The sequence below is a fragment of the Acytostelium subglobosum genome (genome assembly GCF_000787575.1).
Source record: "Acytostelium subglobosum LB1 DNA, scaffold: scaffold30, whole genome shotgun sequence".
Classification (NCBI taxonomy): Eukaryota; Evosea; class Eumycetozoa; order Acytosteliales; family Acytosteliaceae; genus Acytostelium; species Acytostelium subglobosum.
Genome location: NW_012236503.1, coordinates 127,007 through 140,749, shown reverse-complemented (window position 1 = coordinate 140,749; position 13,743 = coordinate 127,007). Strand labels below are relative to the sequence as shown.

Here is a 13,743-nt window from a genome sequence, read left to right as displayed (position 1 = left end):
TCACTCTCAAACTCATTTATTTGATTGATCAGATCATGATGGGGTGGGTTGATCACACACCACTTGACAGAAGTTGGACGGCAGTGTGTTTAAGTAGGTTTAAAGTTGGTGGTGGTGCATCAGTCTCATTGACAAGGGTATGGTAGGGTTGTTGTGGAGTGGCAAGTTAGGAACAGGTAAGCATGTCACCAGCCAGCCAACTGTCATCACAATAACATACTCAATATACTTACTACAACTACAACTACTACAACTACAACTACAACTATGATGTCACATACAGCCAAATCACCTCACTCTACAATGTCAACGACGACAACTACTACAACTACAACTACCACTAATACAAGGAGTCCATTATCAATGAACTCATATATGTCACCAGACAACACTCAATCTCATATGGACAAGACTTTAAAGTCATGCTTAAGAATGCTGTCAAGTAGTTCAGATGAAGAGAGATTCGTTGGAATGGTATTGGCAAAGAAGATTGTAAAGTTGGATGATGGTCTAACATTGACTAGAGTCTACGATTCATTGGGCTTACCATTCCTAAATAGATTGATACAGACGCCTAACCTACCTGGTGTGGAGTCCATCTCCTACCCATACATGGCAGTCAATCTCCTTGTCACATTCACATCTCTTGACATCACTGGAATCAGTCATGACCTACTCGAGTCTACACTAATCTTCCGAATCTCACAACATACATTGCTCCCACAGTTAGTCAAGAACCTACTTCATGCCCTCAGTCAAAGGTATGTTTGATCAATCAGTGTTGTCCTGGGAACCATTCCACTCACTCACTCATTCAACCAATCAATCAATCAATGAAGGGGAGAGATCAGCGAGTCATTCATACAGGACTCATTGACCTTCATGTACTCTATGATGACATTTGAGTCAACTCTAAGGGAGATGGGAGGGTCAGGTGACGCTGGCAACAAGAAGTCAGGGTCAAGCTCATACCAGATGATGAGTCAGATCATCCAAGCCGAGCCCAACTTACAATGTCTGGCCAGTCTATTGGGTACACTGCATCAAGCCAGTAACACAAAGCATACATCACCAGATCAATCAAAGACAACAATGACTTTAATGGGACGCAACAACACTCATACCACTGAGTCTTTGGCGGCACTGTTTGATCAAGGTATCCTCGTGCTCAAACTCTTGTTCTTCTGTTTCCAAGAGCATAATGAAGCGCAATGTCAATTCAAACGATTCATCTCAATGCTTGGACCGACATCACTCATATTCCTCGAACGATCAGATGACAGTCGCTTCTCCACTCTCCCAGTCCTGATCTCAATCTTCCAGTTTGACGGATTCCCCACGCATCCAAACAATCAAAGCCAACAACTGATTCAATCTGCGGCCAATATACGCGAGGGCATAGCGCTCTGTCTGACAAGTCGGCCTGGCGACCAGATGCCTGAAGAGCAGCGACATCAGGTCATCATCCTGTCCTCAATCCTACTCGAGTTGTTTGGCAACAAGTGGGTCACTAGCGCGACATCATCATCAACACAGTCATTATCCACTCCAATCTCAAGCGAACGTCTATTCGCTCTAATATGTCAAGCTGTTAGAACAGAGGTTCAGTCCATTCTCATGGCACATCCAGTCAACGCGACAATCACGCAAGACAGAACCAACATGCTCATCGCATGCTACTCAATCATGGAGAACGTCATCACATACATGGTGCAGCAATACGACTCTGAGGAGACCACCTTGATGATGACCACCGACTCATTCCAACTCCTGCGTAGTGTGCTCATCGAGACCAATATTGTCATGATTGACTTCCTTCGATCGGTGGCCGACCATGCCCCTCGTACCGAGCCTTCCAAAGTGGCCATTATGACATTGAGACAAGTTGGTCAGTTCTTGGCAGAAGAGGCCGAGTCCATGGAGGAGTGTCTGTCCATATCCCTGCAACCCATCATCGAGTACTTCTACTCCCATGGCAAGGAGTATGGATTCTTTATCGCCTACCTGCTACCGGGAATATCCAACTACATCAATGCCAGTGCATGTATGATGAATGAGCATGCATACGACATATTCGAGAACCAACAGGGCATCAATGTGTTGGCACAATACTTCACTACATACCTGCCATCGATGGCCATGCTGGCAATGGACGTTCAAGAGTCCTCGGCCTCAGCCTCGTCATTCCTAGGTACATTGAGGAGCTATGGTATCACGACCGAATCAGTGTGCGACACTTTCCTCCCGCACACATGTACGATCATGCAGTATTACATGTCGTGTTGGAGCGACCCCATACACCTGGGGAACAAGGGCATATTCTTGGCGCTGTTCATTGCTATTACAGAGGCAATCGAGACCATCACAGCTAATATTGCTCAGATGATTGGCGATGCGCTGAAACTTCGTCAAGTACTGACGATCAGTCTAATGACTCTGTCATTCGCCATACTCAGACATCTTAATCAAGATGACTTCCAAACCAGCGAGCATCTAGACCACCTCACAAAGGCAGCGGAAGAGTTGACAGCATTTTACCAAAGCATCGAATTACCGCCACCCGATCAAAGTGCCTACATCATCTGGGAGGAGATCAAGCAACAATGGATGGATACACTCGATTGTAAGTTGATCAACTCAAAGTGGTCTGCAAACTCATTTGACAAGACAACTCACCTGCCTCCATTCAACATATTATAGCATTGTTACAATGTTTGGATAGATACCCATCATTGGTTAATATACTATCTATTAATAGATGGCCTCCAACAGACTTTAGGATTCCACCTTCAACGGATAAGATGGCCAATGACAATGTGATCGAGATGAATCGTACTATTGGTCATATCATCAGGAAGCTAATAACATTGAAGGCCTCAAACAGGAATGATTGAGTGAGTGGAATGATTATGGGTCAACTCAAGCTCGTCCATCTAGATGTGTGGATAGCTATTGGCAATAACAATCATTAGATCTGGCACACACTCACTCATTGGCACTGGATACATGTGACTGTTTGACCTAGGTTCATTGCCCAGCTCATAACCAGACAATCAATCTCAACAACAAAGATATATATATATATATATATTACAAACATCAACAACAAGATACAATTATAACTAAATGACATTTAGTTTTAGCCGATTCTTTGGGTCCAAGACAACGACTACAACACAACCATCAACAACTAATATTAGACCAAGACCAACCTTAATACCTTCAACAACTACTACTACAACAAAACAGCCAAAGATGTCAACATTGATTTGTGGACATAAAGTACTCAACAACAGTCCTTCCCAACTATGTGCACATCAATGTCTTCTCAGTTGTAGTCATGGACCATGCGACCATATTTGTTCAACAAAATGTAACTACACCTTCCTTCCATCAATCAATCAATGGACCAGCATGCCTAACACATCCGCCAATCCAGGCAAACCTTGCCAACTACCATGCGCCAGAGATTGTCAACATGGAAAGTGTACAAACAGGTGTTCTGAACCTTGTACGGTAACACCTTGCGATGTGAGGTGTACAAAGCTATTGCCTTGTGGACACCTGTGTATTGGAGTGTGCGGCGAGGTATGCCCAAAGAAATGTCGCAAGTGCGATCCATCATACTATGAACCAATATCAATGCAGAAGTTGGCCAGCTTCCCCGAGACAGACACATTCATCGAACTCAAGTGTGGACACGTGTTCGCCAAGGACAACATGGACGCGCACTTTAGGGCTAGCTCCAGCTCGATACAATGGCGCACATGTCCAATGTGCTCCATGCCCATCGTCAACCTACTGCGCTACAAACAATATATCCAACTTACAAATGAAGGATGTGGACGAGGTCAAGACCAAGGCGTCCATCATCAGCTTGGTCGGGTACTGGGGCAAGAACTGGAAGAAGTGCTCATCTGGACACCTCTACCTCGTCGATGCATGTGGCGACCCTCATGGCGAGACTGGCAAATGCATCGATTGCAAGGTCAAGGTTGGAAAGGGAGACAGCAATGCAGTCACATACTAGTTCATTCAAACAAACAATCATTAGGCGAGCAGTCTCGCAAAGGATTAAAGCATCATGTTACATTTATTCATTCATCCATTCGATCATTCAATCATTCATACTCGATAGGTGGATAGATCTTGTACGCTTGTTTCAGCAATGATACAGCCCCTGATGGGTTGGTATATTCCAGGGATTCGGCCTCCTTGATTAAATGGCGTGCCTTTTGTTCGTTGAGTTGTTCCTGTGCAGTTCGCGTCGTGTCCACACGTCTATACATCACATCAGTTCGCATGATGTACTTTAGGCCAGCGTTTACTGTCTCSCCATCATGCCACATGTCATGCTGGAACACCAGGACTGAGCCAACCTTGGGCTGCACGGATGCCACCACCTTGTGTGAGTGTTGCTCCAAGAATCTTGTGGCGCCGCCATCGATGCCCTCGCTAAGGTATATCATAAAGGTGAGGTATGATCGGTTGTCACTGTCGCGTACAAAGTTGCCGTCCAAATGCGGGGCGAATGCGCCACCCAGGTTATACTTGCACAGACGCCACATCTCATTGACCTCGTGCAACTTCCACTTTCCATTGATCGAGTCATACTTTAGAGAGATGTTCAAGTTGTCTGGCAAATACTGCTTTATCCTCTCAAACACTGTTGCACTCAATGAATGGCTTGATACCATGATCCTAACATTGCCTCTATACTGTGTCTTATAGAACTTTAAGTTATCAAAGCCAATCTCTTCTCCCTTGTCAATTATATATCTGATTGAATGAGTGAGGTGTCAGTGATTGATAGATTGATTGAATGGAATAGGGGTACTTACTTGCACTCTGATGGTGATAGGACATGGTCTAGGACAAAGGCTGTCTTTGGCTTGAGTACATCAAGTGTTCTTTGTATTATTGGCTGTGCATCTGGAGGTGTCTCACTTGGAAATGCTATCATCCTAACCTTCTGGCCTTCAATTACCAGTGGTGCCTCCATTACAATTGGTCTTTCTTCCATCATTTTTATTACTATATTACTATTATTATTATGATTGTTATTGCTGTGTTAATTATTAACTATTATTACTACTACTTATAACTATATACTTGAGTTGATCAATTAATGAACCAATGAGTTGGAACAAGACAACTTGTAAATAGACGTCATTCTCACAATTATCTTCACTTTGAATGAAATTGAGAAGAATGAGAACTTTGAACAACTTTCAAGGATTCCCACTTTTCACACCACATTCACTCAAATCACTCAATCCCAAAAGAGATAGAGATAGAGATAAAGATAGAGATAAACTATACCTTATTACTTATTACAACAATAATAATAATATTAATAATAAGATGGGCGGAGGAAAGAAGTTTGGTATAAACTCAAAGGCTGAGGAGGCAAGAGCAAAGAAGGCAGAGGTCAAGAAGAATGATAATGAGAAGAAACAACGTGAGAAGGAGGATGCAGAGTGGCAAGAGACAGATGCAAAGATGTTGGCCAAACAGAAGAAGGCAAAGGAGTTGGAGGAGAAGAAGGCACAAGAGGCAAAGAGAAAGGCAGAGAACAAGTTATTGCTAGACAGCGAGGAGACCGAGCTGAAGCAAAAGTACGGCAAGGGCGTGGAGACCAAGAAGTTGACTCGCTTCGAGATTGAACAACAAAAGGAGCGTGAGCAACGCGAGAGAGAGAAGCAGCAACAACTGCAACAGCAACAACAAGGACAGTTGCGCACCTCGACCACCTCGACCACGTCAACCTCGTCCACGGCAGCTGGCGACGACGATGATGAGGACACGTTCGACCTGCAAGAGAACATTAATCACGTATTCCGCGAGCAGAGAATGCGCGAGGGCGACAACATGTTGGAGGCAAGAGGTGTGGGCGAAGCCATCAAGGTGCTGTCGGGAAGCAATGCCAACGACGATCATCCAGAAAAGAGAATGAAGGCCGCCTACGAGGAGTACGAGACCAAGAACCTGTCTTTGCTCAGGAAGGAGAACCCTTCGCTGCGCTTCACGCAGATCAAGCAATTGTTGTGGAAGCAATGGCTCAAGGCACCAGAGAACCCGTTCAATCAAGTTCAACCTACTACGCAGCAACTATAAGGCGACGTCGACCAGTCAGTCGCCCTCTCGTCGTTGTCGGTCGTAGTCGTTGTCGTCCTCGATGTGCTCATCCAGTGTGATGAGTTTGCGAGGGCAGGTCAGAGGAGAGGCAAGCCCAGGGATCATATCATCGTCAGGTGTATCAATCGAATGAGGGAGGACACATCATCATAGACAGTTCTCGTTCGTTCAACATCATGTGATTGATTGACCTTCGCGTTCATACATGGCATGAATCACAGTATTCTGTCTGATTGAGTGATCACAACAATCAAGTAGCATCCTCTCTTTCTTGAAAGACAACCCAACCTAGAGTACATACACATTACCGACAACGAATCATCCATCCATCCATCATTCCTTGAGATAGATAATAATAATAAAGCAAACTAGAGATTACTTAAATAATATATTTACTTGAGAAGACTAATCTTCTCTTCACTACCAACGTCATTGTTGTTGGGATCGATTGTTAGTTGTATCTGGTACTGTGGTTGCTCTTGTTGTGGCAGTTGTTGTGGCGGCAGTTGTTGTGGAAGTTGTTCATATTGCCCTGGTCCAGCCTGCGGCAGGAAGTTCATCATTGGTTGAGGCACCATGTAAGCATGCTGTGGTAGGAATCTGTCCATTTCTATTCCATTCTGTGGAATGATCACGGTCTGGACGATGGGGGCAAAGACGGGGGCGACGCCGACGACTGGCACTGGGAACTCGACTTTAATATGTATTCTATCGCGCTTGTTCTTATGGTGTGAGACCTTGATGTACTTGGAGAAAGTGATGTGACGGGCGGCATACTGCTTGTTGGCCTCCATGATACCCTCCTCGATCAATTTGGTTCTTTTAGAGTACCAGTTGGCCTTTAGGATTATCGCGATGATGAACGTTATGGTGAATAGGCCTAGGAATATTTTCCACCAAGGCCCAGATCTATCGGTGAAGGCCGTTGTGATAGCAAGGCTGATAAAGAAGACTACAGAGAGAAGACCTGTACATATCAAAGTACCACCGTTTTCTTGGGACTTGATTAAACTATTTATATTATTGACTGTACCCTGCAGCTCTTCAATGGTCATTACACCATTCAGTTCCGATGGGTAACATGTATCATACAATAGACCATTGTTTTCATCTGGTTTAATATGTATATGATTAGTTGTCATTATTATTATTATTATTATAGAAGTTGCATTCATACAATAGTCTGAATTCAGACTATTTAGAGAATAATCGTTTGATCAATTTCCCTCACTTGGATGCCAGATCAAAGTGTTAAAAACGAAAATACATGTTTCTTGAAGAAACAAGCGAAGGCGGACAACGTGTCAAGTTAAAGAATCACAGAATTGTGTATGATCAATGAACAAACCTGTCAATCTCAGTGATCCCCTATCCTAGTACCAGTTGAGAAGGACTGATCATTGTTGGATCGACAAATCCTCGGTCACTGATCTCTCTTTTGGCTCACTGATGATCAACGATTAGTTGACTCGATACCCAACTCAAACTCATCTATCATCAACAAACTAGAGATAGAGATAATTACATAATTTAATATTTACTTGAGAAGACTTATCTTCTCATCAATGCCAAGGTTAATGTTAGTTTCGTTTGGTTGCTGAATCTGGTACTGTGGCTGCTGCTGTTGTTGTTGCATTTGTTGTTGTTCGTACTGTCCAGGTTGCAGGTATGGTGCACCCGGCTGGAAGTTCATCTGTGGCTGTACATGTAAGCTTGATATGGCTGCATCGAGACCATTGGGATTCCTTCTTGAGGTATGAAGACGGTCTGCATATCGCCGGGGGCATGACACCGACGACTGCGGGGAACTCCACTTTGATGTACACTCTGGGTCCATGATACCTGCGATGTGAGGGCTTGTAGTACTTGGTAAAGGTGATACCACGTGCGGAATACTCGCCGTTGGCTGTGCTGATGGCCAGGTCGAGCAATTGGCCTCTCTTCATGCGGCGGTGGGATGTAAGCGAGAGAAAGAGGATGAAGGATATGGTGAATAGTGCTAAGAGGATTATCCACCAAGGTTTTGATCCTTTGGTCGTGATGACTACGACCCAGAAGAGGATAAAGAATATTAAAGAGGCAATGCCCGAACGCCTCCAAGTTTTACTGACACCTTGTGACGTGATCAAAGTATTTATACTCCCAACCGTTGTCTGGAACTCATCAAGAGTCATCACACCATACAGTTCCGATGGGTAACATCTGTTTTAATGTGAATATGATTCATTATTTATATATATTTAAATGATTGAATGAGTAAATGAAAGAATGAGTGAAAAGTCAATGATTAAATTATTTTCCCCAAGCGATTTGAAATGAGGGAAACTCCATTTATATCACTTTTCTGTTTCTTGAATCTCTTATTTGTATCACTTTTTTAAGTCTTTTAAAGTTCATGATCTAAAACATTATTGTTACCGAATTGTGTAGATACACACTTTGGTGATTGGGTGAGAGTCTTGAGGCCCCAAAATCATATTTGTTAGTTCTGATCAGAAGTTGGATCGACCAAACTCCCCCCCTTTCCCCCAACAATTGAACTTTGATTCCAAAAATATCAATCATTTGGTTCAATCATCCCATCCTTTCATTCCTTAACATTCAATCATAGTAACATTCATATCAACCAATCGACCAATCATATATATAAATAATCACACTCACATACATCAATAATGGAATCATCAACAACAACAACGTCATCAATATATCTAATGTCAGATTATTTGTTGAAACATATTGTATCTTTGATCGATTCGAATGTTGATAGGATATGTTTGATGTTGGTATCAAAGCGATGGTATGATAGACGTGATTATATATTGTCACTGAATGCTCTACATCTACCAACTTTACATCAATTCGATAATAAGCCAAACAATAAGAATCTAAAGTCTTTCAACTCAATCGCACGAAGATCAATACTAAACAAACATGATCAACAACTGTTTGTAATCACCAAGAGTGACCCATTCCACAAGTATCACTTTGATCATTGTATCGATGCCGATGACGTGTCCCGTCTGTCTCATGGCCAGTCAATCACCACGCTACTGCCCCCGTCCAATCATGGTCAACAACACATCACACGTCTCTACTTTGGAACAGAGTTCAGGAAACAGATAACCATCGGTCTCATCCCAGAGTCAATAACACATGTTAAACTGGGATACTTGTTCAATCAGATAATACTCCCTGGATCTATCCCAGCCTCGGTCACACATCTCTCATTTGGCACGCTCTATCATCAACCATTCCTCGTTGGCTCGATACCCAACTCTGTGCGCCAACTCAAACTACTGGGCACATTCAGCCAACCCTTGACACCTGGTATACTTCCATCGAGTGTGGAGCATCTTACATTCGGTCGCTTCAACATGCCCCTCGGGCAGCATGCAAGTCTGCCGTCGTCACTGATCACTTTGAACTTGGGTCAATCATTCAATCAACCGATAAAGTCTGGAACCCTGCCACAAGGACTACGCGAGCTTGACTTGGGTACTGACTTTGATCAACCATTGGAAGGCGGATCCATTCCAGACAGTGTACATACTCTCCACCTCGGGTCAGACTTTAAGCAAAGCATTGGTGGCTCATTGTTGCCATCGTCACTCACATCACTGAGGGTGGCTCACTGGATCGACTCAATTCACGACCTTCCATCATCAATCACTCAACTACATATCTGTGAAAAGTCCACGCCGATCGAACTGACACCAGGCTGTCTCAAACCGTCACTCACTCGTCTACACCTTGGCTATGAGTTCAACGCCCGTCTCTCAGTCGGGTCCATCCCACCTTCGGTAACCGAACTGACCTTTGGCAATAAGTTCAATGGAGCCATACACTACAAGCCACCCAAGTGCAAGCTCATTCGTCGTCTTCAACAGAGCATCAATGCTGCGACACCAACTTCGTCTGAGGCTGGACACTCATTCCTGCCCGACTCACTCACCAGCGTGACCTTTGGCAATGCGTTCAACAGGTCATTGTCACCTGGAGCCATACCTGAAGGAGTGACCAATGTTACATTTGGCGAGTCATTCAACAGACGACTCAAGGCAGGTTCACTACCTGCCTCGACGACATGTGTAACATTCAGTGGATTATGTGATCGAGTGGATAATGTGATACCAAGTGGAGTAAGACAGATGTCATTCCGCAAAGGTATTACAACCAACAGTCTCAAAGCACTACCAAACATAGTGACAATAATTGAACTCAAACGAGGCAAGGATAACTTCAAACTGTACAGACTATCAAGCACGACGATATTAGTGATGAACGAAGGACTTTATTCAGTTGGTTACATTGGTGTAAAGCAATTGTCATCTTTCAATAAACTGTAATATATATATGTAGAGGTAGATGAATGTTAGTATGATGATATGATGTTGAGGTTGATGTTCAAGACAAGGAATGGATGAATGAATGAATGATTGTTTGGTTCAGTTATAACGATCAAGTTAAGTTTTATCGCTCATCTTTGGTTCAGTGAGATTCCCAGTATAGTTCATCATTCAAACAATCATTCATTCATATCATTCATCATTCTTATCTATCAATCTATTATTAAATGTTACATACCTTTGGTGTTAGAGTTAATGAATCTCAAACAGAACTGCAAGTTGATTTTAATTGTTGTTCTGGGGATTAAAAAACGAAAGAAAAAGATACTTGTTTGAGCTGAAGCATAACGTTACTTTAAATTATTAATCACTTTATTTATTATTATTAAATATTTAATAATATCCTTAGATGATAAATAATTAACATAAATAATGAAATCAGATTTTCTTACCAAGACAAACCTTCGAAGATATATATCACTGTTAATGATGACACTGAACAAAGATAATATAAACCCAGGTGGCTGCGAAGAGCACCATGTTGTTCTTCCTCAACCAACAAAGAGTATGTACTTACTAACTTACATTATCATTTAATACTAACATTCATATCTAAGCTATCAAGAACATCCTCGACCCTATGTATGAAATGTACCCAGACTCTAGATGTATCATTGATGTGGACGAAGAGGAGGACTTTGACTTAACAATTCCCTTTGTAGGAAGGGAGAATAATATTAAGGATATCAAGGCATCATTCAAAAAGAACATTGACAACTATTTCAACAAGATAAAGACCAAACCTTTTTATGATGTCCTTGTGGTCTCTGGTGGAGGAAATGGGCAGGCGTGGTACAATGTTGGATGGACTATGAGGATGATGTCCAGATAAAATATCTGTTTGATGGTGACCATGATCCATTCAAACGAGCCCAAGTCGACCTTAGACAAATGTCCAATTTGCTTCATTCAGTGCGTCAGGTATCCCTTGATGGCAACCTAAGTATCATAGATATGTGTGATCGACTCTTGAACAATCCATTAACGAAGCAGGTTGGCCAAAAGAGGGGCATCGAGTATCATGACCTTGAAGAAGTGTCCAATCACAAGGCAACCAAGTTCACTCACTGATCCTATTGACACAGATCAGTCCAGGCTAGCCTATAAGAGCAAAGCTCTAGCAAAAGATCTGATATCAGAATCTTATCCCTCTATCAAACACGTTGGATACATGCATCAACTTTTCAACAGGCGACTCAGTGATCAATGACAAACATCTCATAACACCTCAACTCTTTGGTATAAGATTTGCCTCTCACTTCTTCTTTGGAATACCTCTTAGCCAAACCTCGTCAGTTCTCCAAGGAAATCCTACTCTATTTGATCTGTACAAAGTGTGCACATACATTAAGGACACTTTCAATCTTACATCAGAATCTCCAATGGTCCTCATTGTACACATTGATGAATATATGGCAGTCGACAAAGATATTATGGAATCAATAATCCGACTCTTGATTGGACATATGATAATGACCCAATTTGAGAATCACATCATCATACTTCCAGTCCTAACTGGAACAAACAATTCCATTTTTGATCGATCCATTCCTTCATCACTTAATCAAATCTTGAGGTATATTACAATAGATAAATAAATAAATATTATTATTAATTAATTATATTTTCTTGTGAATTGGAACATCACAATAAACTGCCGGACCATTACTTTGTTGCAGATATGATGTGTTCTTGATGATGTTAAAGTTTGATTCAATGATTGGATATTTGAACATTGACTTCTTGGTGGCAACAAGTTTGGCCAGTGATGGGTGGAACACGCGTTCATCAGAGAACTGGAATCCTTTGTCAAAGGCGTACTCCACCTTTACATGATTGACCTGTTTGTTCTTATTAATATATGATACGGCAAAGTGTCCCAATGCACTGGTACTGAATCTGATCAAGTAGTTTCCTGGTGTGTGTAGCAGTTTGGCATTGATGGCCTCGCCCGTCGCCATGTCGCCCTGGAACCCATCAGTCCAACAACAGGTATTCCACATTCGCTCCAAGATCACTGAGCCCTTTCCAACGGCCAGGGGTCCAAACCAAGCGACAAACCGACCAAACTGCTCGATGCTCACACGCTCCTGTGGCGAGTGAGCGTTCAAAGTGTCCAGAGTGACGCCTGGCACCATGACCAGCTTCAGACAGTGGATGAGCTGCGTGATGGCAGGCGAGGGATCGCGCACACTAAAATGGAAGTATATAGAGAATGTGTGGAGGAAGGTGTCCCAAGACACATCGCGTCGGCCCAAGAAGTTGTTGGACCAAAACTGTCGAGCGATGACATCGTGATGCAGTACGTGATCGACCATCACTTGTTCCAGTCTGTGCTCATCAATGATCTGTCTGAAGCTGGGTCGTTGCGATGGGTCGTGTGCCCAACACGATGATAACAAGTCTTTGAGACTGAATGGGAACCATTCCAGTAGTGGAGGTCGCACTCCCTTACCCGCGACAGCGGCGTGCATCTCGGGCAGTGTGTTGAACATGCCTCCAAAGGCCTCCTTGCCCGTTGCCATCTCCCATAGTGTGATGGCCCAAGAGTATACATCGCACTTCTCGTTGTATCGCTGATTGAGTAGCATCTCTGGCGCCATGTATGGTATCGATCCGGCCTGGCCCGTCAGCAGGCCGTCCGACGCCACGTCCACTGGCTTTTGCTTGCTGGTGCGGAACGATGATATCTTGGCCGCGGTGAGGTCGCGATTCACCAAGATGTTTGCCGGTTTGATGTTAAGGTGCAGTAGCGGCGTGGTCTGTGTGTGCATCCAGCTAAGCGCCACAGCAATGTCGCGTGCGATGGCAAGTGCGCGGTGAACGTCGATTGCTCGTGGGTCGCGACGCACAACGTCTCGCACGCTGCCACTGGTCATCAACTCGGTGATGATGAATAGACTATCTGTGTTGCGACTATATCCCATGAACAATAGGATGTTTGGACATCGTACTTGACTCAGCATGTGTGCTTCACGCAAGAATCCATCCACTATTGTTTGTTCATCGACGTTATGATCGACCGACTTAATAGGATATCTTTTGATTGCTACATTCTGACCACGAACTACACCCTTATACACTGTACCAAATGTTGATCTACTTAATACATCACCCAATCTTAACTCATCATAAGGTATAAACCATTGTTCTAATTCTTTAATCTGGTTATTATTATTATCCATTATAAGTTTGA

General features: G+C 43.2%; 8 protein-coding genes across 8 annotated transcripts; 5 read left to right on the top strand and 3 right to left on the bottom strand.

Annotated features, from left to right (window-relative positions):
- Positions 1-471: 471 nt before the first annotated feature.
- On the top strand, positions 472-2,894 carry SAMD00019534_110440 (hypothetical protein; the record flags this gene model as incomplete). Its single annotated transcript, XM_012893697.1, has 3 exons — positions 472-761; positions 840-2,623; positions 2,701-2,894. The coding sequence occupies 3 exons, from the start codon at positions 472-474 to the stop codon at positions 2,892-2,894; spliced, it is 2,268 nt and encodes a 755-aa protein (XP_012749151.1).
- Positions 2,895-3,832: 938 nt separating this feature from the next.
- On the top strand, positions 3,833-4,030 carry SAMD00019534_110430 (hypothetical protein; the record flags this gene model as incomplete). The annotated part of the gene is made up of 1 exon (XM_012893696.1): positions 3,833-4,030. One exon carries the CDS (start codon positions 3,833-3,835, stop codon positions 4,028-4,030), a length of 198 nt encoding a protein of 65 aa, XP_012749150.1.
- A 100-nt stretch (positions 4,031-4,130) lies between these two features.
- On the bottom strand, positions 4,131-5,026 carry SAMD00019534_110410 (hypothetical protein; the record flags this gene model as incomplete). The annotated part of the gene is made up of 2 exons (XM_012893694.1): positions 4,131-4,779; positions 4,842-5,026. Coding segments are annotated over 2 exons (834 nt in total), but the record flags the coding sequence as incomplete, so codon positions are not given.
- Positions 4,348-4,731, top strand: SAMD00019534_110420 (hypothetical protein; the record flags this gene model as incomplete). The annotated part of the gene is made up of 1 exon (XM_012893695.1): positions 4,348-4,731. One exon carries the CDS (start codon positions 4,348-4,350, stop codon positions 4,729-4,731), a length of 384 nt encoding a protein of 127 aa, XP_012749149.1.
- A 338-nt stretch (positions 5,027-5,364) lies between the features above and the next one.
- SAMD00019534_110400 (hypothetical protein) lies at positions 5,365-6,117 on the top strand (the record flags this gene model as incomplete). Its single annotated transcript, XM_012893693.1, has 1 exon — positions 5,365-6,117. One exon carries the CDS (start codon positions 5,365-5,367, stop codon positions 6,115-6,117), a length of 753 nt encoding a protein of 250 aa, XP_012749147.1.
- A 413-nt stretch (positions 6,118-6,530) lies between these two features.
- On the bottom strand, positions 6,531-7,193 carry SAMD00019534_110390 (hypothetical protein; the record flags this gene model as incomplete). Its single annotated transcript, XM_012893692.1, has 1 exon — positions 6,531-7,193. The coding sequence occupies one exon, from the start codon at positions 7,191-7,193 to the stop codon at positions 6,531-6,533; it is 663 nt and encodes a 220-aa protein (XP_012749146.1).
- Positions 7,194-8,911: 1,718 nt separating this feature from the next.
- SAMD00019534_110380 (hypothetical protein) lies at positions 8,912-10,487 on the top strand (the record flags this gene model as incomplete). Its single annotated transcript, XM_012893691.1, has 2 exons — positions 8,912-8,938; positions 9,012-10,487. 2 exons carry the CDS (start codon positions 8,912-8,914, stop codon positions 10,485-10,487), a joined length of 1,503 nt encoding a protein of 500 aa, XP_012749145.1.
- A 1,685-nt stretch (positions 10,488-12,172) lies between these two features.
- Positions 12,173-13,666, bottom strand: SAMD00019534_110370 (hypothetical protein; the record flags this gene model as incomplete). Its single annotated transcript, XM_012893690.1, has 2 exons — positions 12,173-12,637; positions 12,674-13,666. Coding segments are annotated over 2 exons (1,458 nt in total), but the record flags the coding sequence as incomplete, so codon positions are not given.
- Between the last annotated feature and the right edge of the window lie 77 nt (positions 13,667-13,743).